This window comes from Cuculus canorus, chromosome 2, assembly GCF_017976375.1.
Source record: "Cuculus canorus isolate bCucCan1 chromosome 2, bCucCan1.pri, whole genome shotgun sequence".
NCBI classification, from domain to species: Eukaryota; Metazoa; Chordata; class Aves; order Cuculiformes; family Cuculidae; genus Cuculus; species Cuculus canorus.
In genome coordinates, this window is record NC_071402.1 from 27,782,270 (window position 1) to 27,808,341 (window position 26,072).

The 26,072-nt window shown below is 36.6% G+C and overlaps 1 protein-coding gene across 1 annotated transcript; it reads left to right on the forward strand.

Moving 5' to 3' along the window:
- The first annotated feature begins 308 nt into the window (after positions 1-308).
- NBN (nibrin) lies at positions 309-24,402 on the forward strand. The gene is made up of 16 exons (XM_054058038.1): positions 309-466; positions 2,788-2,921; positions 4,022-4,167; positions 5,021-5,180; positions 5,612-5,715; positions 9,826-9,943; positions 10,223-10,413; positions 11,475-11,575; positions 13,773-13,902; positions 14,351-14,608; positions 14,886-15,354; positions 16,308-16,379; positions 18,452-18,607; positions 19,568-19,681; positions 20,671-20,720; positions 24,234-24,402. The coding sequence occupies exons 1-16, from the start codon at positions 436-438 to the stop codon at positions 24,262-24,264; spliced, it is 2,265 nt and encodes a 754-aa protein (XP_053914013.1). The 5' UTR covers positions 309-435; the 3' UTR covers positions 24,265-24,402.
- The last annotated feature ends 1,670 nt before the right edge of the window (positions 24,403-26,072 follow it).

Consider the following 26,072-nt stretch of genomic DNA (forward strand, 5'->3'; position numbering starts at 1 on the left):
TCACTATGAGGGTGTTGAGGCACTGGCACAGGTTGCCCAGGGAAGCTGTGGCTGTCCCTTCCGTGGAGGTGTTTGAGGCCAGGTCGGATGGGGCCTTGGGCAGCCTGATCCAGTGGCGGGTGTCCCTGCCCATGGCAGGGGGTTGGAACTGGATGATCTTCTAGGCCCCTTCTAACCCTAAGTATTCTATGATTCTATAAGTCCTTCATTAATGACTTTACTTAATAAGCGAATTGCCATTGGTTATTGATTCCTGCTTTTCACGGCATCACTTTTAACAGTAGCCCCTCCTCGTACCGGACGGGGCGGGGCTAGAGCAGCACCCGCCCACTCTCATCCCCGCCCCGCGGCTCGGGCAGGCGGCGGCCGCGAGCGAAGGGCTTCCCCGCCCCTTCCTGTTCTTCCGTCCCCGGTGTTGCCCCGGTTCGCCCCGGGATGTGGAAGCTGGTCCCCGCTGCAGGAAAAGGTGAGGGAGCGCCGGGCCCGGCCGTCGCCTCCGGGTTGGGAGTGCGGCCTCGGTGGGCGAGTGGTGGCGGGAGCCCCGGGGCGAGAGTCCGCGGCGCTGCCTCTGCTTCCTTCAGCTCGCAGCTCCTGTTAAATTGCATAAAATTATAGAGTAGTTAGGGCTGGAGAGGACCTTAAAGATCATCTAGTTCGAACCCCCTGCCATGGGCAGAGACACCTCCCACTGGATCAGGCTGCTCAAGGCCCCATCCAGCCCGGCCTTGAACACCTCCAGGGATGGGGCAGCCACAGCTTCCCTGGGCAACCTGTGCCAGTGCCTCACAGCTCACATGGTGAAGAAATTCTTCCTTCCATCTAGTCTAAATCTGCCCCTTTCCAGTTTATACCCGTTCCCTCTTGTCCTATCCCTACAAGCCTTTGTAAAGAGTCCCTCCCCAGCTTTCTTGTAGCCCCTTCAGGTACTGGAAGATGGCTGTAAGTTGTTCTTGGAGCCTTCTCCAGACTAATCAATCCCAACTCTCTCAGCCTGTCCTCAAATGGGAGGTGCTCCAACCCTGTGATCATCTTTGTAGCCCTCCTCTGATAGTGAAGAAATTCTTTCTTATGTCCGGACTAAATCTGCCTCTCTCCACTTTATACCCATTGCCCCTCATTCTATCACTACTAACCTTTGTATTTAATACGATTTTCCGCTCTGCAAGCCTCTGCAGGATGCTTTCCAGTGCTGTTGGGAAACAAGTCATGGGACACTGCTTCAACATATATGAGTTCAGTTCTGAGGCAGAAGTTAGCCTCAGGAGTCTCTCCTTTCAGAAGAGAGATCTTAATATTACGTTGGTATTTTGAGGACCAAGTGATGAACTTAAGACATCCATTTTCTTGGCTGCAGGGTTTTGAAACTGAGTTTCTCCTGTACCTTCTGTCAGTTTCCTGATCCGTAGAGGCTTTGGTAGGCTTATAATTTTGGTAGTAGGTGTCATATAATGTACACGTTTCTTCTTGATTTAAATATTTTCTGTATCCTGAGCAGTCCTATCACGAATACATCTGCTGCTTATTTCCTAATTAATTGAGAGTGAACTTTGGCTATTTGGTTTATCTCCCAGTGGCAACTACCTAATGCTATCAAAATGAACCGAGTTATCTCTTAGTGCCTGGAAAGCTCTTGAGCTAGAGCCAAAACATTAGGAGTTAGATGCCCAGGGCTGATAACTACGGTTTAAGCTGTAATTATTCATTCATTTTCATCAAGAAACTATTCTGGTTCTATTGAACCAAGTAGCACGCACCTTTTGGTTGTAGTTGAGCCATTCATGGAAAAGCCACCATGGGGTGTAGATGACATACCAAGAACGAGCTAAAATATAGATCAGAGACTGAACTGACTAAGCATCAGTTTGATTTACATTGCATATCTTCCCACATTTGTTAGGAGGACTTTTTCCTCTGTAGGTCTTAATAAATTATGTATTCTCAAAAAAATTATGTACCCTTTAAACTTGAATTTTGGAAAAGCTGTCTTGCACCATAATTTTTTTTTTTCCTATATGTGACACTTAATCTCCAAGAAGTAATACAAGAGAAAAATTAAGAAGCGAATATTAGTAAAACTGTGTGTGCCAAGGTGGCCAAGAACACCCACAGCATTGTTTGGACCACTAGTCTTATGAGGAGTGGCTGAGGGAACTGGGGCCCTTTTTCTTCAGAAAAGGAGGCTGAGGGGAGACCTTATTACTCTTCACAAATTCCTGAAAGGAGGTTATAGCGACGTTGGTGTTAGTCTTTTCTCCCAGATAGCAAGTGATAGGATGAGAGCAAATGGCCTCAAGTTGCACCAGGGGAGTTTTAGATTAGATGTTAGGAAAAATTTCTTTCTTGAAAGAGGGGTGAAACACTGGAACAGACTGCCCTGTGGCAGACTGGTAGTTTCCATTCCTGAAGGTGTTAAAAAAAAATGTATAGGTGTGGCACTTTGGGACATGGTTCAGTAGGCATGGTGTTGGGCTGATGTTTGGACTTGATGATCCTAGAGGTTTTTTCCAACCTTAATGATTCTGTTCTGTAAAAATATATTGCCCTTGGAAATCATGCTGCTCTTGTAACCGCTTTGTTTATCACAAAATGTGCCCTTTTATAAGGGACAAATCATGGGAGAGGGGAAGAAAGGTATTTTGTCTATGAGCTAAGTTCTAGTCAGCCTCCGAAATGATGAATGACAGAGTTGACTTTTAGATATGCAACCTTCTGAATGTTTCCCAAGTGCATTGAGTGTTTTGGAGTTTTTTGTAAATTGATATTTTTCTGTGTCTTGTTTACTTTCAGGAGAGCCATATCGACTTTTAAGTGGTACAGAATATGTTGTTGGACGCAAAAACTGTGCAATTTTAATTCAGGATGATCAGTCTATCAGTCGAAGTCATGCAGTTCTGTCAGTAAGTCGTCCTGAAACTGCCCCTGTAAGTAGCCAGCATTTTATGGCACTTTAAATATGCTATGTGTATAATTCAGTCTGCCATGGCTATACTTTCACTGGTGTTTTATGATTGGCGTACAATCATTGATCACCTGACTTTTCTTAATCTTGACTTACTACTTTTTATTCTCAGGGCTGCTTTCCTGTGTTGAGAGATTTGGTGGCATAATTCTACTGGTGCAAGCTCCCTTTTATCCCAGAATGAAGATTCACTAGGACTTTATATACGCTGTAGAGTATTGCAGTAATTGTAACAGAAAAATTATGCAATTAAATTTCATTATATAGACAATTTTTAGGTCTTGGTTCTGCAAAGCGCTTCAGTGGTCTTTATTGCAGGCCTAATTCATGTTTCATTCCACATTATTAGTTCTATATTTGCTTAGGGGACTGAAGATGAAAATGTCCCAAGGAGAATTGGGAAGCAGCAATTTACTATCACTTATGTCTTGTGATGTTTATGAGCATTTTGAAGCAAATCAGCAGGGCTTTCGCTTATGTAGCCACATATAGAGTTTGAAATGAAATTCGTAAAATTTATTTGTCCTTTTAATACTGCAAATAGTGAACAATTACATAGCAAGATTTCATAAAAGCAGGCTCACAATGTTCTTGTTGGCTTGTAAGACATGTCAGAAATATGACAGTGTATAACCTCTTCTTAAGATGTACTGGTGCCACCACACCCTGCAGCCTGTGGAAGGCAAACTATGCTGGTGGAAGGAAGTGAGGGAAAGTGACTTGAGCACCTATGCAAGGGCTTAATGGTAGGTAAAAGCATCAAATAATAAATCTCAGAGCATTGCTAAACTGCACTAGTAGATGCTTTGGGCCAGTGAATGATTGCTTTGCACAACCCCCAAAAAGAATAAGTGTAAGAATCACAAACTTTCTGAAGCTAAAATATGTATGTTTTCTCTCACTGCTTCACAGACAACAGCCTCGTTGTCTAAAGTCTTTATTTAGGACAGTATTTTGTGGGCTTTTTCTTATTTATCTAGTGCTTTGATCCACAGTGGTAGTAACCTGTTTTTGATAAACTCTCTCGTTCTGATAAACATAAAATGTTATAATTTTTTTCAGAGTCAGACACTCTCAGTCCCTATATTAACAGTAAAAGATACATCTAAGTATGGTACTTTTGTTAATGGATCAAAACTCAATGGTGCTTCAGTGCCTTTGCAGTCTGGTGACAGAATCAACTTTGGAGTCTTTGAGAGTAAGTTTAGGTAAGTGTTTTGATTATACAATATCAAGTAGAAAATACCTGTTTTTAAAAGAGTATTTTAGCACATTGTATGACTTCTCAAGCTATACAGCAATGATGAGTTTTTAGAAAGCAAAGGGGATGAGTAATATTTTGCCTGTGTTTCACACCTGCTTCTGCAATACTTTTCTGTTACATGGTTTTATAATATAATTTATTTTGACATTAAGAGCTTAAAATTGTTCATAGTAAAGAATTGGCGTTTTAGTAGGTGTCATATCATGTACAGTGAGTGTTTTCAGGCTATCTTAGGCAAATTAAAAAAATCCTAAGCCATAAATGGTTCTAAAGAAGGAAGAACATTTAGAGTAGGGAGAGAATCATAGAATCATAGAAATCATAGAATTTGCTGTGTTGTAATTCCATCTTGAAGTTCTACAAATATAAATAGACTTGTGGTCAAGGCTAATGGCAATGTTAGGAAAAAGTTACTTGAACTTGCATTCTATGACATTTAAGCTTTTTAAATACTAATCTGTTTGTGAGCTGTTCTGTCGAGTGTACTTTTGCCTTTGGGTGCACACACGCAATTTCTTCTGATATTCTTTGACCTTGCAGTATTCTTGAAGCAGAGCTCCTTAGAAATGTTTCAGATGACAAATCAAAATATTGTTAGTTTTTCTGAATAAAAATCTTTGCTTTCTTCAAGAAATTTTAAAGTACAGTGTTTGATACAGGTGAGAATATAGGTCCTTTTTCTTTTCTCCTTCCTTCAGATTTTCCTGAGCCACAAACACAATTGTGAAGTCAGCTCTGTTCGTCATAATGATTGACTAAAATAACTAAAACTATTCTCTTCTACTTGTTCTTTGTAGAGTAGAGTATGAACCTCTGGTTGTCTGTTCGTCATGTTTAGATGTAGCTCAGAAAACTGCTTTAAGTCAAGCCATACAGCAACTTGGAGGCCTTGTCGTGAATGAATGGACGAAAGAGTGTACTCACCTTGTAATGGTATCAGTAAAAGTTACTGTTAAGGTACGTTGAGCTTTTGCATCTTGATTGCGTTGCCTCGCAGTTTTCCCACAAGTGTGAACTAAACTCTAGAGCTGCTCAAGATTTTTCTCTACAGAGCTATGAAGCCAACTCTTCCTTTTCCAAGTTTAGAAATAGGTGTATGTGGATGGGAGGTTAGAGGGAAAGAAAATGAAGGAAGCTAATTTTGAAGACCGTTACTGATTTTCATCAGTTGCCTTGTACATTTTCATAACTTTGGTCAAGACAGCAACTAAAAGCTAGGCTCCTAGAAGAGGAACTATTCTGGTTTTAAGTGGCAAAATTAGGTATTGTTCTGTGTGTTTGTCTGGCAATTTCCACATCTTAGATCTTAAATGTCAGCTGATGTCAGTTGATCCGTGTTCTAGCTGAACTTTTTCTATACAGTAAATATGTATTTTTTGTCTCTTCAGACTATTTGTGCTTTGACTTGTGGTCGACCAATTACTAAACCAGAGTTTTTTGTTGAATTAGTCAAAGCTGTTCAGTCCAGGCAACAGTTGCCAAATCATGAAAGGTAAGTGTCATGTTTTTGATGTCACAGAATTAAATTTATGGGAGTTAGATTATCAAATAACTAAACATCTATCTGATCGTATTTGACAGAATATGTGATTTACAGTAAACTTTATTTGTGGAAAAATGCTTAATATGGCACATATTTTAATATTCAGGCAATTTTCATGCTTTCATCCCCAGAGTTATAAAACTAGCTCTTGGAATTGTTTATATGCTTAGAGGTATTACTAGCTCTAAACAGGAGCTTGTTTTGCTAATATGTTTGAAGCAGCATTTAAGCTCTTTTGGAAGTTGTTACATTGAAATAAAAAAATATTTTTATAAAAGTAATTCTATCCAGGTTATTACATTTTGTGGACATTTTACCAGTATGCGATTAGTTACTGAGTTCACTGTAAACCTCAATCGAAACTGAGTTAGCCCAATTTAACCCCTGACACAGCAGGGGTTTTTAATTATCTGTTAAAAGACAAAATGAGACTAATATGCATGGGTCTTCACTATATAAGAATAAAATGCTCGTTGTTTTCATGGTTAAATTGAAAAGGGAATTTTTGCTTTGGAATAAATGAATACTGCAGAACAGCCCTTTCAGTTATTTTCTGGATGTAGAAAAGTATAAAATAATTCCATTATTGTATGCAAGAATTTATTCTGACCCTATCTTGCTCCTATTTTTACCTTGAAAAGAGAGTTATGTTTTCTTTGATTTTATTTTTTTGTTTTTGTTTTTTTTACTATTATTTTTGTATGAACACATGATTTATGCAAGTGAGATATTTCCATCATGTATTTTTAAAAGCTGAACTGCGTGGGTACTTTTTTTTTACTGCTTCTATTCTTTGAATGCTTTGGAAAATACTGTAATATGAAATACATAATGTATGGAAATTGTAAGAGTACTTGGCATTTGAAAAGTAACATTTTGAACTTAAGTGTCAGTTAACAGTGGAAAAAAACCTGTCAAATTGCTTCAAATGCGTTCAAGACATTATGATTTTTGTTTTAACCAGGTGATGCTGGACACCAGACATGATTTGGGGAAAATAAGTGGTGAAGAAGTAGTCACTGTTGCTTTTACATATGGATGAATAAGCAAACATACATAAGTACATATGTGTTAGGACATAGCAGTTTAACTTATTTTCTTCAGTGGGTCTGATGATAACCATCAGTAGAATAGTTTGAAGAACAGGGATGGGGGAAGAGGGGAGCTAAACAAACACCAGTGGTGCACGCATGGTAATGGAGGACGAGCTGCAGAGGAGTCACAAAAAGCTGCCCTTGCTACATGTTATAACACATTTCACAGAATGTGACTGTACATTGCTAGAGCAATACAGGCTCTAATCTGGATCAATTGGTAGCAAATACTCTTTAGTTTCTAGATGCTGTTCTGCGTTTGCAGGGGTTTATTTAATATGTCAAATGAGCCATCTGTGTATGGCTTATGTAAAGCTGATGTGGTCTTCATGTATTCTAACTTCCACTTCTACTTGGTTTTATAAGAACATGAGAAAACGAAACAGACTAGAGTCCTCTCTGCAGTATTGGACATAAGATTTTCTGGTAGACTTTTTTTAGTAGAGGTAGTACAAGCTACCAAAAGCTATCAAAAGCTAGCAATTGTTTTTGCAATCTGAAATTTGCTTGGTCTAATGTAATCTACCTGTAAAACTGCCATTACAGTAACAAGCAAACAATGGCTTGGGCTCTTGAATTCAGGATGCATGTTGTCCATTCCTTTAATATCAAAGTGACAGTATAATTGAGCTGTTAAGTGGTTCCTAAAATAGAACCAGATGGATATGATTCCCTAAAACATTTTTGTTAACTACTAAGACCCTCAGAGGAATTGAGCTGACTGATTGTTACTGATGGTAGCAGTATATCCATTTTAGCTTTCAAAGAGAGAGTTTTGCATCAAGCTAAATGAGACAGCTGGTGTAATACACAGATCTATATTTAAAATAATTATGGTATTTTAAATAGGTGATATTTTTAAGATGTAGCTTGTGGGAAGATATTGAAATTTTACTTAGCAGCTTTTAGCATCCAATTTCCAAAACTACTTTTAACTTTCACAGGGAATCACATTGTGCATTGTAGGTAGAGCTGACCTGTGCTGGTACATTCGCAGGACACTAAACAGTTTGGGGCAATACCAGTTTGAATATGAAATCAAAAAGGTACATTGATGTGATAATACAGGGTTACACTGTTAATTAATTCTTGATTACTACTGTAGATCTGATGAAATCTTAGGGAAATAACATCTTAAAGTTAAAAAAAAATTAAAGCTTTTCGATTATATAGAATTGCAAACCTGCAGTTCACATGAAGAATGTAGCTTCTTACTTGAGGCTTTTTATGGTGAAGTTTATTGTGCAAGTTCTCTGATACTCTCAGATAACTTATGCATGGAAGAAAAATAACTGAAGATTTCACTAACAGCTGCGTAAGTGCAGCCCTATATGAAATAGCGTGTTTTGTTACAGTAGTCCATCATAAATACTGCAGGGCTTGGAAAAAGCAGGAAAATAACTGAGCATTTAATAGAAAGTCATCAAGAATCAAAATCTGTTAATTGAAAGATAACACTGTAGAGGGTCTTTTCTGGATAATAATCTTACTGTTCAAAGCTTATAGGGAGAGAGTATAAGGAGGTCTTCAGAATCATAAGACCAAAAAACCCATGTTGCCTTTGAGCTTACATCAGATTTGGATAAGATTTTCAAGGGAAAATCAAACAGTTCTTGAGGAGCAAATGTTCAGTTGAAGGTTCCTGCTGAAATAAAATACAGAGATTGGAAAAATATTTCTAGAGAAACTGTAGTCCAGTTCGGAAGTAATGGAAACTACTGTTCCACCTTTTTACTCATACTTCGTTTTTTAAAAATAACATTGTCCTCCGTGTTTATCTTATGTTAATAACTGTCTCTGTGGGGTTCAGTATTGGAAGTCTTCTGGCTTAGTAACTAAAATCTGAGTTGCCAAATTTCTTAAAATTACTAGACTTTATCCTATATATTTCAGCTTCAATGGAAAAAACATTTTTTGTAAACAATTGAACAGGTTGCTGAAATCTATCATACTCATTTTCCAAAACCTGATCGTTTTATGCTGATTATTTTCCATCGTGTACATAAAGATTCAGGAACTGATTGTGAAGAATGCAAAAGAACAGATAATTTAAAATTAACTGTAACTATATAGTACATTTTAGCTCATCATAATTGAATTACATATTTGGATGCAGCAGAAAGTGTACCTGCTTATTTTTTGTGTTCAGCTATAATATGTGTGAATGTTTGCAGTGTCTGAAGAATGTTTATATGTTTACAGATGGTGAAATTACCTATGTAATAATTGCATTTTTCAGCAACTTAAATATTTCATCATTTAATGGAGTACGTTTCTTGCTTATAATCTGCTAATCTTTGCATAAATGAGGAAAAAAAGAATTTTAAAACTTAGCCATGTGTATGTATACATTCTGTGACAAAAATTAGAGGTTCAGGATAGAGTTTCACTTCTGCATAATCTTTCTTCCAGCTGAAATGCTGGTCACCTTTCTTCTACTGGACAAAACAATTCATAATCTGCTGAATGAATCAGATCAGTTCTTTAGCCCAACAGCAAGAGAAGTGTACTTATTTGCTATCATCTAATGTGTTGGTACCCAATTTCTTGATAGAGTAGAAGAGAAGGAGGGGCCATTGTCCCCACCTGAAAGGTAGGGAAAGCAAGATGGCTGATATTGTGTGGAGTTTTACTGTTAGCTAGAGTAAGGTTCAGAACACGACTGCAGTCTCTTTTGTTAGTGGAGAATGTAGATACCTGTACAGCAGATGCTCAAAGTGGGTTGATTGGATACATTACTAAAAGTGTTGTCCTCTTAGTTACTGAAGTAGGAAGTCTTGATCTTAGCTTAGATGTTGAGAACTTGGAGGCTCTATTACATAACAAGCTCTTGAAAAAATATTTATATAGTTTTAAGACCAAAACAGGTTTTTAACTTCAGCACTTTCCTATGAACCAGAAAGGACTATGAGTTGGTCCTGATAAGTAAATATGAATTTTCTAACTTTAATGTTCTGTTTTGCAGCTTTTATCCTCCTGTTGATGAGCCTTCCATTGGCACTGAAAAGTTGGATTTATCTGAGCATCATGAAAGGAAAAAAATATTCAGTGGAAAAACCTTTGTATTTCTAACTGCCAAGCAGGTAATTAGGCTTTACACTGCAAAAATGTTGCTGGGGTAGTTAAGCACAGATTCTGTTTTCTGTAAAGTCGCACTCACTCTGGGTTCATCAGGAAAGAAGGATTTCCATGTGTTTATCTTCTTACAGTATGACGGCCTAAACAAGATGAAATACAGAGAGAGAAACAGAACACATTACTTCTGCATTAATGTATCAGTGATGCGCATTATGCTGATAGTTTGTTATGCTGATACTTCTAAACTGACTGTATTTTAAGATTTTTTTTTATTTTATTTTTAGCACAAGAAACTGGGTCCAGCAGTTATTCTGGGAGGAGGGGAAGCAAAACTGATGACGGAGGGAAAAAAGGAAATATCTTTGTTGGCTTCTCCTGAAGTTTGTGTTGTTGATGTGGGGTTGACAGACTCTCAGATGTCAGCTTCTGACTCCACGAGAAACTGGACTGATTCCATTCTGACTGTCTTGCAAAGGTGCAGCATTGTTCTTTTGTACAGCAGTATGGTAACTTAGGAATTTCTACAGAGAATTAGTCATAGTGTTTGCATACATAGTTAAGCAGTAGGATGCTTATGAAGAGAATATTTTCTTCGTTGCTTTAAGTATTTAGCATAGTAACTAAAATTTCTTGAAGCAAGAAAGGAAGAACTTAGCAGTTCTGTGGGGATTTGGTGAGTTTTTTTAGACAGATCAAATTCTACAAAAAGTCTTATAATGAAACTTCTTTGAAATTACAGACACAAGTGGGTTTGCTTCTATTTAAAGTGAATATATTCTAAGAGTGGAAAATATATCGTCTATGATTTTCAATAAATATATTATTTAATGGAAAACAGGTGAGATGGCACCTTGAGGTCATGTGGTTCATTGCTATCTAATAATCTGCATACAGTGTTTCTGAAGAGCAGATTCTATTTAATAAAAATAATTTTTTGTTTTGATGGTGGAGTGATTTTTATTTGAGGGGACAGACTGCATATTTTCATAAGTGTGAAGAGTTTTCATGATGGTATTTTATTGAAATTAAAGAAAACAAAATCTTAACCCATAACCTAATAGGTAAACCTAGTTCCTTGGATTTTTCCTGCTAAACAGGGAAAACTGTTCTTAAGTTCTTCTCATGGCTATAGTACAGAAGCTATGTATGTGTGCCTAACTGACTGGTAAGAAGTGCTCAAATCTTTCAAGTCACTTTTCCATTCACATACATTTTTGAATTGGAAGTAGAGCACAATTGGTTAAATGCCTAGAAATGAGTTGAGGAGTTAGGGAGAGTTCCTGGGACTAGACAGTGGCTACAGCAGCAGGAAACATGGAAGTTCACATGGATGGGACGTGTGGGTATAAACATGGATAACTATACTGACTTACTATGTTGTGAAAAAATGTAGTGTAGAATGATATTTTTTGAAGGGAGGATTGGAATATTTTGTACTTTGTCATATAGGTGCCCATTTGCTCCTTCACCTTTGAATCTGTATTGGGAAATGTTTTTTTAATTTTTTTTGTCTTTATTTTATCTCTATATTAACAGCAAAGATCTCAGGCCTATTCCCGAGGCAGAAATTGGATTGGCAGTTCTCTTCATGTCTACAGAAAAATACTGCAACCCTCAAAAGCAGCCTGGTAGCAAAGGTAATTGGAAAAAGGGTAGTAATAAGTTAACAGCATTAAGAGGGCAGTGTTACTTTTTGTACAGGGGCATAAATGGCTAATGTTCAAATTCTTCTGTTTTGTTCTGTGAGACCACTCAAATAGAATGACACTATATGACACGTATTCAAATATGAAAAGGTAGTTGATTTTTAATGCTCTTGCAATAATCTGCAATTAAAATTATGACTCTTAGATGTAAATTTAAAAAGGTAGCAGATCTCAAATTAGCATAAAAAGTAGATATCTAGTGTATTCATCTTTAAAGGAAAGGTACTTTAAAACAATCTTCTAAAGTTCACATTTTTAGTGGCACTGAATTAATATGCATGTGGTAGTTTGCATTCCATGCTATTCTGTCTTTTAATGCTGGGGAAATGAGGTAAAAAGTGAATGTTAGAAATTGAGGAAATAAGAACTGAATTAATTTTTAAAGGCTTGCTTTTTTTTTGGTTTTTTCCCACAAAAAGAAATTTGCTTTAGGGAAATTCACTCGCTCTCCCACTCAGTTCAAAATCCAACATAATCTTGATGTAATAAGTAAAAACCTTGAGACATGATTGCCACATTTATGAGGTAACATCCACACTGTGGTGGACAGCACAAGTTTTGACTTGAAGCTGAAGTTGTATTTGCTAATACACTAGTAATAAAAATCTTTGAGAGACAGAGTTTTTGTTTGTCTAGTTCTCCTTTCATGCTTCTTCCAAAATTGTTAGTCTGTATTTTGTTTCTATAAAATTGTTAGAGTTACATAGATAATTTTAAGTTCTATTCTGTTCTATGAAGTGTTGTATCAGGTAGCAAGTCCTACAATTTTTAAAAAACAAGCCGTGAATTTATCTTTGCATATAGGAATGTTACTTACTCAAAAATGTATTTTTAAGAGAGAAAAATATACATGCTGTACTGGCAAAACTCTGAAAAATATTTTGGTATTGTTGTATCAATACTTGTATGTGACATATTCTCTATTCAGTTAGTTTAGCAAACAACAGAAAATAAATTGATTCTCAGGGTAAATTTAAAGGTACTGACCCTGTAGATATCTTGATAAATCAGCAATGCTAATCCTTGTTTCTAGTCTGAATGATTCCTTTGGATAAAACTTAAATTGTCTGACTGAATTGCATAAAAGGAATGCATGTCAGGCTTTTAAAAGTAGCTCTGTTTACAATTTTATTTGCTAAGAAGGAACAAATGCTATTGCTTCAGAGTACTTCCATGTATGTGTTGCAAATCAAAGGGATTGGAAACAAGATGTCTTCCTCTGATCTTATCTCAGAACAATGAATAGCAATAGATATAACGTAGTTCAAAGGAGAGACCTAGTTGTCCCTATAGGTTATTCCTCTATAGGATTAAATGTAGGAAAAAATAATGAATATATGTATATAAAAAGGAGGGGTTATCTGAAAGGGTAATACTGTTGTCATAGTCTCAGTCTGAATGAGATGCAGGAGGAATGTGAAGGGCTGCGGGTGAGTAGTAAAAAAAAAAAAAACTTGTCTAGAAACACAATGAAACGTTAAAATAGTAAGTATTAGTGTCCTTTGACTTTAAGAAGTATATGAAGGACGAGGACAAATGGAAGGGCAAACAATATAAAAGATATTGTATACGCTCTTCTTTCTGTTTACAGAGAAATAATGTGAATAATTAAACAAAGAGTAGCAAATGATGTTTTAAGGTAATCCCCTGACTCTGGGGATTATGAGAAATTGTCTGAAGAAGCGTTTTTTGATAGCAAATACTGGTTCTCTGTTAATAGAAATAATACCAAATATAATAATTATGTTAGAGATCGTCATAAAGCCATAGATATGAGGAGTTTTGTGTTCTGACAGTTTTGCATAGTGTATATATTGCGTGATTTATAAATGACATTATATCCGTATTAAAATCTAATTTCCCTTTATGCTTCATTTTTATTTAAGTAAAATTCCTTCACTTAATTTAGTGGAATATTTAACTAAAACTTCATCCCATAACACGGTCTTTTAGAACTGTTTATTTCAGGTATTTTAAGTAATAAATCTGCTTATTTTTCTGATTAAAATTGCGGTAAGACCATTTTTCAAAAATCTCACCATGTCAATTACCAATGTGTGATATCATATGCAAAGAAATGCAGATTTGATATTAACCTTTTAATTCTTCTCTTGTGTTTATCTTGCAGCTGTTACTAAAAGCACTCCTGCATCAGCTGTTGTGGGGCGGGCCATTTCTCAGAGTGTGGCTGTGGATGAAACCATAATGCCGACTGCTACAGGATATGTAGCTGATACAGAAATAGAAGAGCAGACATGGTAAAGTATTCATGGAAATAGTTTCTAAGATAACAGCTGCAAAGAAAGAAATCTTTTGTGGCAGAGGAACTATGTTGGTGTAATGGACAAAGATACACAGTGTTTGAAATGGCACTTACTGAATTGCTGTCACTTTTCTGCAGTGAGATAATTTCTGCTTTCGAGTGGTAGATAACAGAAAACATCACATAAGACTTCGGACTCTCAGATACAAATGTAGATACTGCATATCTGATTTGACTGTCTTAAATATTAAAAATTTTCAAGCTATTTCACAGTTGCAAAAATACGTTTATCATAGCAGCTTTTATGTTTGGTTTTAGCACACCTACACTGTTTGTAAGTGTTCAAAGTACAGGTACAGCTTTTTTTAAAAGTGATATTCTACAGTGTATTTCTGTGATGACTTCTTGTGTGTTCGCTTAATATTTTTTTCTCTCTAATACAGTATGGAGATAGAGAGTACTCCCCGGATGGAAAGCCATTTTCCCTCTTTCGTCCAGAATAAAACAACTGTAAAGCAAAACCTTAGCACAGATGACAGTGTAAATGCAGGACCATTGATATCTAGAGTGAACAGAACATCTGGGTTTAGTCAAAAAAGTCATCCTGTCTCACCTTCTAAAATTTCAGAAGCCGGTAAACCTAGTACTTCACGTCACCAGTCTAACTCAATTATGAATTACTTCCAAGTAGCTAGAAAAAGGTATGTTGAAATGTTCTTGACATTACTTACCTTATTGTTATGTTTGTATTGTTTCTGGAAAAAAAAATTAGCTCAAGGGTTGTACATTTAATTCAAATTGTACTTAAAAAGGTGATTTTTTTATCATCTTCCTAGAATGGCAAGCTTTTTGTCAAGGGTACTTAACATTCAAATTTTGCAGGGCAGTCACTAGAGTGCTCCAATGTTACAGATGCAGGTAGTCATGTTAAAAAACGCTTTTGTAATTTATTTCTTTTCTAATTACTTTCTGGCTAAGGGAAAGAGCTGAAGAAGAAGAAACATCTGTACCCAAACTAGCAAAATGGGAAAGGTCATCACCTGTTTCCAAGGGCATTGAACCCACAGTTTCATCAGTGTGGAACAGTGAAGCAGAACAGCATGAACAGGAAAATAACATCCTCAACCCAGAGCCAAATTTTGCATTAGAAGACACTGGTAAAAAGCTTCCAAAAGAATATGGCAAACTAGCAAGTGATAAAACAGATGCTAAAATTGCTTCTAGTGAAAAGCATGCACAAAAGAAGAGAAAGGAGATAGATGATTTATCTGAAGATGCAGAGGCTCTAGAAATTGTCTTTGGAAGCAGAGACCTAGACTGGGAAGATCAAATGGCAGATCATGACCAGGAAGCTCAAGGAAATGTACGAAAAAAAAGGTGTTTGGAAGTCAAAGGAAACAGGATTCAAGAATTAAATGTAAGGCACAGTGAGGAGAATAAAATATTGGTAAGTTTTATATTCTTCTTATGTGCCTAATCTTGAAATATACAACTGTGTTGGAAGGATGCGAATAGCATTCCTGTGTGAGGCAATTTGTATAACAAATGTCCTCTTTAAAAACAAACAAACCAAAACCCCAAATTGTGATTAGTCTTTTTTTAATTATTTCTGGTTTTGTTTTTGAGAATAGGGTAATTTTCTAAGAGAAGTTAAGAAAACAATGGATTTTGAGTTAACAGTAGTGACTTGATAGAAAAGAAACAAAAGCAGGTTTCAGAGCTTTAGCAAAGTAGATTATTAACAAGGAGGATAAAGAGGCAAGAAACGGGCTTAATTTTTGTTTATTTAAAAAATATATGGATGAAAGCTTACTGTCCAGTCAGTTTCTTATACAGTGTGGGAAATGTTTAAATGCTGTAATAATAAAGTTTGAATGTGTGATTAACTGGAATTTGCAAGATACCTTGGATCACTTGAGAAGTAGTAACTGTCTAAGCATCCTCAGACCAGCTTAAGGCTCTTCTCTTGATACTTCACTGGAAGACAGATATGGTTTTAAACTGTGGGAGGAAAGCAACCTGCAGAATACTTTTCTATCCTAGTAAAGAAATGTCCATGCTGCACACATGTGCACTTAACATAAGAAATTGAAAATCCTACTTTTTGTATTTAAGAACTTTTACAGTGTTCTAGAACCTGGCAGGACTTTGAAGGCTGTACACACGGACAGAGCTTGTTACTGGTATAAGAAAAAAGTGTGGGGTTTTTTTTTAACAGAAAAAAAACAACAATTGTTATAGTGTAGTTAAAATCACATAAATTTAAAAGTACAGAGCAGTTTATTTTCTCTCTAAATATTTATGCTGATTTGAAAATGCTTATTCCACTGTAAAGAGCAGAAAGCAATTTTATGTAAATAAATTCACAATTAATTTCAGTGTTATATTTTAATTAATTAGAAAGAAGAGGAACTTGGATTAGTCCTAACTTCAGAAATGAAAAGTGAGGTCAAGCAAGAGTCGTCAATCTTGGTAAGAAAACAGTTAATTGTAAGTTTGAACAGCAGACTTAGAAGTATGATCCAAAAATATTTAATGCATTTTATTAATGTTTCTCAGAGTAAAGGAGATTCTGAAGATTGTATTCCTTAAAATAGCCATGTGTAAATTTGAATAGTACAGTCCAAGTTATTGACTCTGAAAAGACAGAACTGTAACTTATCCACATGCTTCTGTAATGGTATTTGGATGGATACTTCAAATAAGAGTACGTTAGGTTTCTGTAATTAGGCATTAATAGTATTGATATTTTTGTTACGTCACTGCTTAAGGACCAGAAAAGAATGCAGTCTCCTGGTCTGCTCTAAGATGATCACAACTAGAATGGAAGAGACGGACCAGTGAGAAAATAGATCTAGCGTACAATGATTACAGTAAATAGCGTGCTAACTTTGTTAGAAGTGAGAAGAAGGAAGGAAGGAGGGAAGAATTGCTAGGAATGGCAGTGAGGAAGAGGAGTCAAGGCTAAATGAAACTGAAATGGAAGGTTTCTGAAGAGAGAAAGGAGAGTATAGCCAGTCATCAAGGAGCAGGATGAAATCTTCTCACATGCAGTACCAAGCATGATTACAGGCTGGGCAGAGAATGGATTGAGAGTAGCCCTGAAGAGAAGGGCTTGGGGGTGCTTATAGGTGAGAAGCTCAAGATAAGCCAGCAGTGTGTGCTTGCAGCCCAGAACCATATCCTGGGTGGTATCAGAAGTGTAACGAGTGGGTTGAAGGAGGTGATTCTGCCTCTTTGCTCTTGTGAGACCCCGCCTGGAGTACTGCATTCAGTTCTGGAATCCTCAGAGTGCAGGAGGGACATGGATCTGTTAGAGTGAGTCCAGAAGAGGGCCACAAAGATGATCAGAGGGCTGGAGCACCTCTCATGTGAGGACAAGTTGAGAGCACTGGGATTGTTCAGCCTGGAGAAGGCACTAGGTAGACCTTATAGCAGCCTTACAATACTTAAAAGGCGGCCTACAGGAAAGCTGGGGAGGGACTCTTTATCAGGGAGTGTAGTGACAGAAGGAGTGATAATAGTTTTAAGCTAATTGGAAGGGTAGATTAGATACTAGGAAGAATTTTTTTTTACTGTGAGTACAGTGGGGCACTGGAACAGATTGTATGGAGAAGTCATGGAAGCCCCATCCCTGGAGGTGTTCAAGACTAGGTTGAATGAGGCTATGAGCAACATGATCCAGTAGAAGGTGTCCCTGCCTGTGGAAGGGGGTTGGAACTAGATGATCTTTAAGGTTCCTTTCAACCCAAACCATTCTATGATACGTACAGAAAAAAACAGTTCAAGAGCAAATTCTGTGCAAGTACACTGAAGTGTAGGGTCAGCTCACATAAAGGGGCATCTAGTTTGTATTTTGTTGTAAAACAACTATACTGCCTTTGGGCTGAAGGTGTCCATGAAGATAGTTTAACTTTACTTGTGAACATGTCCTGCAACCGGACTTCCTTTTTAATCCACATAGGTTTAGCAATGTGCATGCAGGCTTGCTGACATAAGAACATTCTCATATGCAAGAAAAAGTTGCTTCATTGATCAGATCCAGCTTACAGCCCTGAAGTCAGCCTAAATGTTAAATCAGTAGGTTAGAATTGAACTGAAAATGTTTAACTTAATCTTCCTTGGAGTTAGCTGGAGTTTCCACTAGAGGAGGCAGATTAAATTAGTTCAGGTAAGAGGTAAGGTGGAGGGGAGGAGAGAAGTAATTCTTAGATATAAGCTAAATTGAAAAAAAATATTTCTTGAAATAAAATCCTACTGAAATGAGTTATACTGACTTCATTATTATTATTGCAGTTTTTAGTGATCCTGTCTTTTCAAGAGATGTAAATATGAGAGAAATAAATTTACTGAGCTCCCAGCTCTAATGAGAGAAATATGGAGGCCAAGCAGCACTGTTGGTGCTTCCTCTTGCCCTTCCGTAATCCTAGCTTTTGCCTCAGCTGTGCTCATGGTTATTTCTTTCTCTAATGTTTATATTGTTAGATATGTTATATATCTGTTCATACACTTGAAGTGCTTCTTCCTTTTCCTTCCCACATAAGAATGACAGCAAACTTCAAGATGACTCCAGCAATCTTCCTAGCAGACTTCTGTTAACTGAGTTCAGATCATTGGTTGTCAGCCCTTCAAGGCAAAACAGTCAGCTTACTGGAAATACCAGCTACGGGGGAAAGAAAAACTTCAAAACATTCAAAAAGGTTAGTGTGTATTTGAAATGGTCACGAGATGGCAGTGTTGAAAAATACTAAACAGTATTGCCTTAGGATTGTGGAAGTATATTATGACAAAGATTTCTTTAATTGACAGTAAGTACAGAAAGGAACAATTTAAATACCATATTATACTATAAAAAGACGTTTTGCTGATTGACTAAGGAAGTAGCACACTGACAAAGGCTTAGCTAGCTTTAGGTACTTGTACTGTTAATTGGAATAAGTAATTAAGTTTGTACCTCCAAAGCTAGCAGTTTGACTTGTCTGAAGACCTAATAAATAAAGCATATGCTGATTCAGGATCTTTCACTCTAATAAATCTTGATTTTCTAAGTAAAAATAAATCTATTGCCTTACAAAAGTAAGATGATTGCTTGTTTGGATCTTGAAGTTCATTTCAAGAAGGTTTTTAGTGCTCAGTATAAAAATACCACTTTGGCTCATATGCCATGTTTTTTTTATTACTTTTAATAAGATTACTAGAAATGCATTTCAGTAAAACATTATGTAGAGAATGTGAGTCACATAACCTAACTTCCAGCTTTCTGGGAGTATGCTCTTATTTTCATATAACGTTTTAAATTTCTGATAGTATTTTCTTTTTCACTGCTTTGTAACAGATTCTTACGTATCCACTAACAATCAGTTTATAATGTTTTCAAACTCTGTTTAAATAATGTGTTATCAGAGTTATTTAGCATATGTAATTTGTCAGCTTTTTTTTGTTTGTTTGTTTCCTTTGGTAAAAAGAGTTAATAGCTTTCTGTACATCCTTTTTTCACTTCAATCTCTCTAAAATATGACCTGTGATAACAGTTATTCAAAGAAAGACTGACCAACTTTATCCAGTGATAGCTGAATAGATTTCCTGAATTGGTTAAACAGATCTTTTACTTGTGATATATTTGCCTTGTATTGTAATTATAGGAATCTGTTGTCCAACAGGTAGCTTATCCAGGGGCAGGACAACTTCCATACATTATTGGAGGATCAGATTTGATTGCTCACCACGCTAAAAAGAATTCTGAGCTAGAAGACTGGTTAAGGCAAGAAATGGAGGTAAGGAATTCTTTCTGAAATATGAGCAAACTTGACTCATACCAGTCATACCAAACTGTGGGCATTTCTGAAATACTTTAGAATTTTGTTTTTAAATAAAACCTCAGCCAGTTAACTGCCCCCACATGCTTATAGGAACATACACATTAAGAAAGTTACTGGAATTTAGAAGTCAGTGGTAAGGCTCATTTTTTCCTGATTAGTTGAATTAATTTTACATGCAGTATTCATATAATTGGAAAAACTGATTTAAACAAAATCAATAATGTAAAAAAGAATGATTTTTTTTTTTTAAATAAGCAGAAGAAGCATTATGGACACGTGTGACTTCTAAAAATGTGACAGAGAACTAGGAAGAACTTCTGTATGCCAATCAGTGTTCAAATTGTTATACAGTACAATTGATATTCTGCTGTTGAACAGAACAGAAACTTGAGTAAAATTCTGTTGTAGTAGACTGAAGAGATGTAGTAAAAATAAATTCTTTTTTTTCCTATTAGAAAAATCTTCATCTTTGTATGTAAAAGTTCTAAAAAACATTGTATTCTATTATCGCCTTTCTCTAGCACTTTCATTTTCCGGTGGTTTCTTCAATACTACTTGTTGATGGTTTTCTGTTTCCACAGCCTGATTGAGATACTGTTACATCACTGTTTTTTATCTCCTCTAATGCAAACTGAATTTTTCTTTGATTTTTGTGATCATTACACACCAATAATCACGTGTTTCTAGAATCATGCTTAAAATGCAAAACACCTATTTCTGACCAAAACTGGTATCTTGCACACACTAATCCATTCTCTTCGTTGGTAGCAGTAGCCAAACCCGAGTAATGCAATATAATATTTGATGTGAATATGATTCTGTTTGGAGTACCTAGAGAGAACATATTTCTTCAGGAAGAACTGTGTTATTGCAGGGATATATTGTTCTGTAGGGTTCATTAGCTTCTTCTTTACATCAGTTATTGATTAGACTTATTTTCTTAGGAACAGAACCGACATGCAAGAGAAGAATCGCTTGCTGATGATCTCTTTAGGTAAGAGTTTTGTGTTTGTGCTTAAAAAACACATATAATTTTTGTCACGTCTTTTTCTGGACAAATTCCAATTTTGTAAAATACTTCTTTGACTATTCTTTGAAAATTGCATTATTCCCATGTATGGAATATACTCCAAACGACTCATCAACTTCTCTCAAAATTTTTTATGCGTTTAATTTTCAATTTAACTCAGATTCACTACAACATTTTAGTGAGAACATTTTCTAACTAAAATGTTGCTATTTCCTGTTTCATATGCACCAGCTTGATTGTTCACAAGGGTGAGAAGACATTCTGGGGTCAGGCTTTCTGCATTTAGTGGTTCCTAGAACCTAATAAAGTGTTTTGGTGTTACAATTAAGTCAGCCACCTGAACTCCCAAGAAAAGGTGACGGGATCTGCCACTTTTTCATTCTGGCTGCAGCACTTGTTTGTCCTGTGCTGATTCACTTGAGGGAGCTAAAGCAACAGAGTACCAGTTCTGTGAAAAGGAGATTGGCAGGACTGCTTTCTTTTTTGCCATTGTTTTTGAAGTGATAATTCCCAGAATTAAAAAAAAAATTAGGTGAATCCTTCAGTGTAGCCCTTCTTTGTCCCTAATCTTTGAGACCATAAGCTGTTTTCAGATCCATTCACAATGAAAGAGCTCCTACCTTTTTTACTTGTTAGAGACTCCTTGAATGCTTTACCATCTTTCCAGTTTTCAGACTGAGGAGATGAGGCATTTTTGCATCAAGCATTCTGTGCTCCTGACATTGTAGTAGTCGTTAATTCTGTCTTAATCAGTGCTCAAGTCACTGGATTTTGAGAGATTTCTTTGGTAGATTCACCTTGGCTGTTTGCCATTGCTTCTTGCCATAACTCATTACATTTGCCTCTAAAATAGAGGCTGTTTCAGCAGTTTTCTTCAATAAACCTCACTTCATTTGTCTACCACTTTCACTAATCTTTCTTTTTCAAGAGGGAATTTTTCTTTTTCTTTTTCAAAAGGGAATTGTCCTATTCATTTGATTTCCCGTCCAGTTACTTTCAACTGTAATAGTAATTTAATAATCTATAACCACATTCTAATTAAAAAAAGTTCTAAGCCAGATTTTCCATTTCATCCAGTTTTGCATCAGTAATGCAGCCTTTAAATATATGTCAGTTATGAAGACGTTTATAAAAACATGGTGCAGCTTGATGTTCCAAAACATCTTTCAAAACACAGCAGTGGAAAGTTGGATAATTTGCATACTTCATGCTTAGAAAAGTTTTTACCTCGACTCCAATTTATTTAGGATATTTACAGAAGTTTCCACAGTCAAAAATACAAAACCACTTCATTTAATGTTCATCAATTTGTAACCTATTTCTAATTTTGTCTTTAATTCTGAGTAAAACTACTTGGCGTAATGCTAATGTTAACAGCTGCAATTTTCCATGAAAATTTGCATTTGAAGAAGTCATTAGGAAAAGTAGCAGTACTCAAAGGTAAAGATGAGCTAGAAAGAAATGCTGTTCCCGGAACTGCTACTGAGTACGTAACTGCGATAGACAAGCAAGGGAATGCATATCGTACTATCTGCTAAGGCTACAAATAAATGTTCAGTAATAGCCCTTTGTATCCTTCAATCCCTCTTCCCAACAAGGTCTTTTGTTTCTTTGTGCATTCACTCACAATAGTGAAACCTCTGTAGTCCTTTTTCCATTTCAGGCCACAGGCACTGTACAGTTTTCTTTCTCTGGTAATGTTATTTGATTTCTTTTTGTCTGGAAAACATTATCCAGGCTTCATTTAACATGGAAAATGGCTGGAGGTGAGGTGGAGGAGATTACATAAAAAGATGTTCATAACTGTCACTGTCAGCATCACCACAGACAGTCACAGACAGGATTGAAGCTGTTGGTGTCCTGATGGTTTCCATCATGTATCATCCCCTTCTCCTTTCTGCTTATCTTTACCCCATTTCCTCTTCCTCCTCCCAACCCCCCAAAACAGGATTTGTTATCCAGGACATATATAAATGTTAGAACTGCTGTGTTACGCTGCCATAGCAATAAATTAAAATAAATGCTTTGAGATTTTGAGATCTCATTTTGTTTAGCAAAGATTTCATTATTTTCTTTGGTTTTATGTGAAGAAAAAAGCAAGGGCTGTTTGACTTCTCACCTGCGACGTGCTTGACTAACAGTAAAAAAAAGTGTATTAGGTAGAAAAACGTGATGAAGAAGGATGTTTTTGTCCAAATCACTATTAAAGAAACATGATACTGCATATAAACATATGTAAGAGCCATTCAGGAAATTTTACTGCATTACCAGTTTGTGCTGTTAATTAACAGTTAATAATAGATCACGTCGTTCAGAGGGTAAACTTCTCACTTTTCCCAGAAGTCTGAGTTATGTAGCAACAGGAGTCACTTTTAATACCTTTCTAGTCATATGGTGATGTCATTTGGCTCACAAGTTATCACGATTTCCTGCCTAAGCAAAAAGTGTCTTGATGAATGAGAGCAGAATTAGTGGAAGTAAAACTGCCTGGTCATTCAGTTGTGTCCATAACTTATTCATGCGTGAATACAAAACACATCAGAATTTCAAAGAAGTGACATAGGATTTTGGGAGATGAAGCACAAATGGAGAAAAATAGAAGGCCCAGGGACCGCAGGATCAGGCAGAGGCAAACTGTAAGCGTATTGCAGTGAATCAGGTAACTAGTATATCCAGAAAGTAGATATAAATTACTAAAAATCAATCAGGAAGCTACATAAAAGGGAAGGTAAAGCAAGGAACTGCTTTATGTGGGAATTGGAAGCAGCAGAAGGGTTTGGTCTGAAGGAGTTGTGGCCGAACGTTGTCCATTGCTATGAATGTACAGTACACACAAGAGGTGGAAGGATGGATGTCAGGGGTCAGGTGTTAGGGAGGATACTTCTCCAAAACACCTTACAGGTAAAAGAATAGGAGGAGTGGAGGCGTTGCCCTGTATCTCAGGAAAGGGATAGAATGTGAAGAGCTGTCATTAAAGAGTAGCCATGAACAGGTTGAAAGCTTGTGGGTAACGTGTTCAAGGAGGTGTTCGGGGCCAGGTTGGATGGGGCCTTGGGCAGCCTGATTTAGTGGGATGTCCCTGCCCATGGCAGGGGGGTTGGAACTAGATGATTTTTAAGGCCTTTTCCAACCCTAACTATTCTTTGATTCTACACCTTCCTCCCCTTCCTTTTTTTTTAGCAAGGAACGTAAGGTTGGGACATTAAAGGCTCAGAGAAGCTTCTTTTTTGTGCATCAGATTTGAAGTCTTTAAGTAGGAAGTCAGTGAAAATTTAATAAAGATTATCTCTGGTTCATGCAGAGTTTCTTGTTTGTGTCTTCAGTCAAATTGTAGCAGTTGTAGTTACAGAAGTGCAGTCAGGGAAAGGACTGAACACTGACCAATCCCTTGTTGTGAATGTGTAATAAAGCTTCACATTATTAACTTTTAGTCTCATTGTTTTACTTATTTGTGACAAACTTTCTTTTATGTTGCAGATATGATCCTAATGTGAAAAGGAGAAGATAAATTATGACCTGAATTTACAGCGACTCTCTAGCAAAATGTGCTTTCGGTTCCTTAAGTTTGCTGCTTAAAGTGTGTAATGCATACTTACGTATGACTGTTTGAGCTATATGCAAGACTTTTTTTTTAGTCTTGCTTTTATTAAAGAAAAAGAAAAAGAAAAGTTTATTTGACTGCTTAGTGCTTAACAGATTGCACATTTTCCACACCTTAACATTATTTACTTCAGTAAGTTACGATAGGTTATTTTAGGATTCTATTTTAGGCTGTTTATTTCTAATGTTTGCTTATCAGTAATGTTCTGGGAAAAGAAAGCAAGTTAGCATCAGACTTATTTTTTTAAGAAAGGTTTTGTTAATTAGATTTTTGTATATTGTCAGATTGGTCTTGAGGTGGAGGTTTTTGAAGACTTCATGAATAAGTTAGACCAAACTTTAAATTTGTATCTGAGTAAACAAAACATATTTAATATTGATAAGGGCAAGCACCTTCCTAGTTTTGAAGCTGGTGGCATCCAATTATTTGTAGGCAGCCACCAACATAATATGACGGCAGATTTAAAATAAATGTTTAAATTCTGAAGTTCAGTGATTTTTGCCCTGTTACATCTTCAGAGCTTCAATATTTACTTGAACATCCTACAGTTAGACTAGAAACATTCCTATAAACTCAGAAAAAGATACCCCAAAATCTTGCAGCAGCAACAAGCTGTAAAATTTGGTTTCTTGGAAAGGGAGAGAGAGGCAAGTGCAGCTTCTTTTTCTTCATATTTCCTTTTCTTTGCAAAAAGGAAAGACCTACGTTTTGAAAATGATATTTAAGAGCAAAAGATTGTATACAGAAAACCCAAAAGCTGCATGATCAGAACCATCAGATTGTGAGAGCCTCTGTACTTTCCTCTGGTGTTAAATGAGAAATAATGTTGTACGTTCCTCGGCAGTGTAAATTCTGATATAATGTCTCATACCCTGTAATGTGGTTTTATTTGTTATAAGACTCAAGTCTGAGAGGAGAAACCCAAATTTTATAGTTTCCAGGAGCCATGTGGTCATGGAAAAAGCACCTCAAAAATAAGATTTACAAATAAAAACTGGTTCAGGAGTTGGGGGAATTTTATGGGAAAATAAAATAAAAAAAAAAAAGAAAAACTTGAAAGCACCACACCAGGGAGTGGCAGAGAAGCCACATCCTTGCTGTTGGAAATACTGTCCTTTATCCATGCCTTTACTTTTTTCAACCACTTTATGAAAAATCTGGTCTTCAACATAATTCCAACATCTGTATTGAGAAAACTGCTACCCATTTTTGAGTTAGGAAAGCTCATCTTAGTGATCTGGGAGTTTGGAATTTGAAGGATTCCCCTGGAAATACAGTGAGAAAAACCTTCCAGATTTTCCTCCCAGCTGTATGGAGCATATAGATGAAGATGGACAGTAGCTCCCTCACGTTTCAAGAGGTAGAATGGTAGTATCTCCTTTCTTCTGAGAGGAGGTAATTTTGTTGATGTACTCGGAAGGAAAGCAATTTCCTCTGGCAAGAGCTCAGAGCGTGCAGCAAGATTATCTGCGCTATTTTAAGCCACTCTGTGTGTCAGATTTGAAGAAGAAGGGACATGGTTTAGGGGATGTTAGGAATGGTTGGACTCAATGATCCGGTGGGTCCTTTCCAACTTGGTGATTCTATGATAAGAGCATCCTGAGATCGGTGCATATCAAGACAGCAGATAAACTGAAGTCACCGTGGTTGCATGGTCTCAGAAAATATTTGGTCTTCAACAACCAGCCTTTCCTCTGGTCTGTTTTGGCATCTTC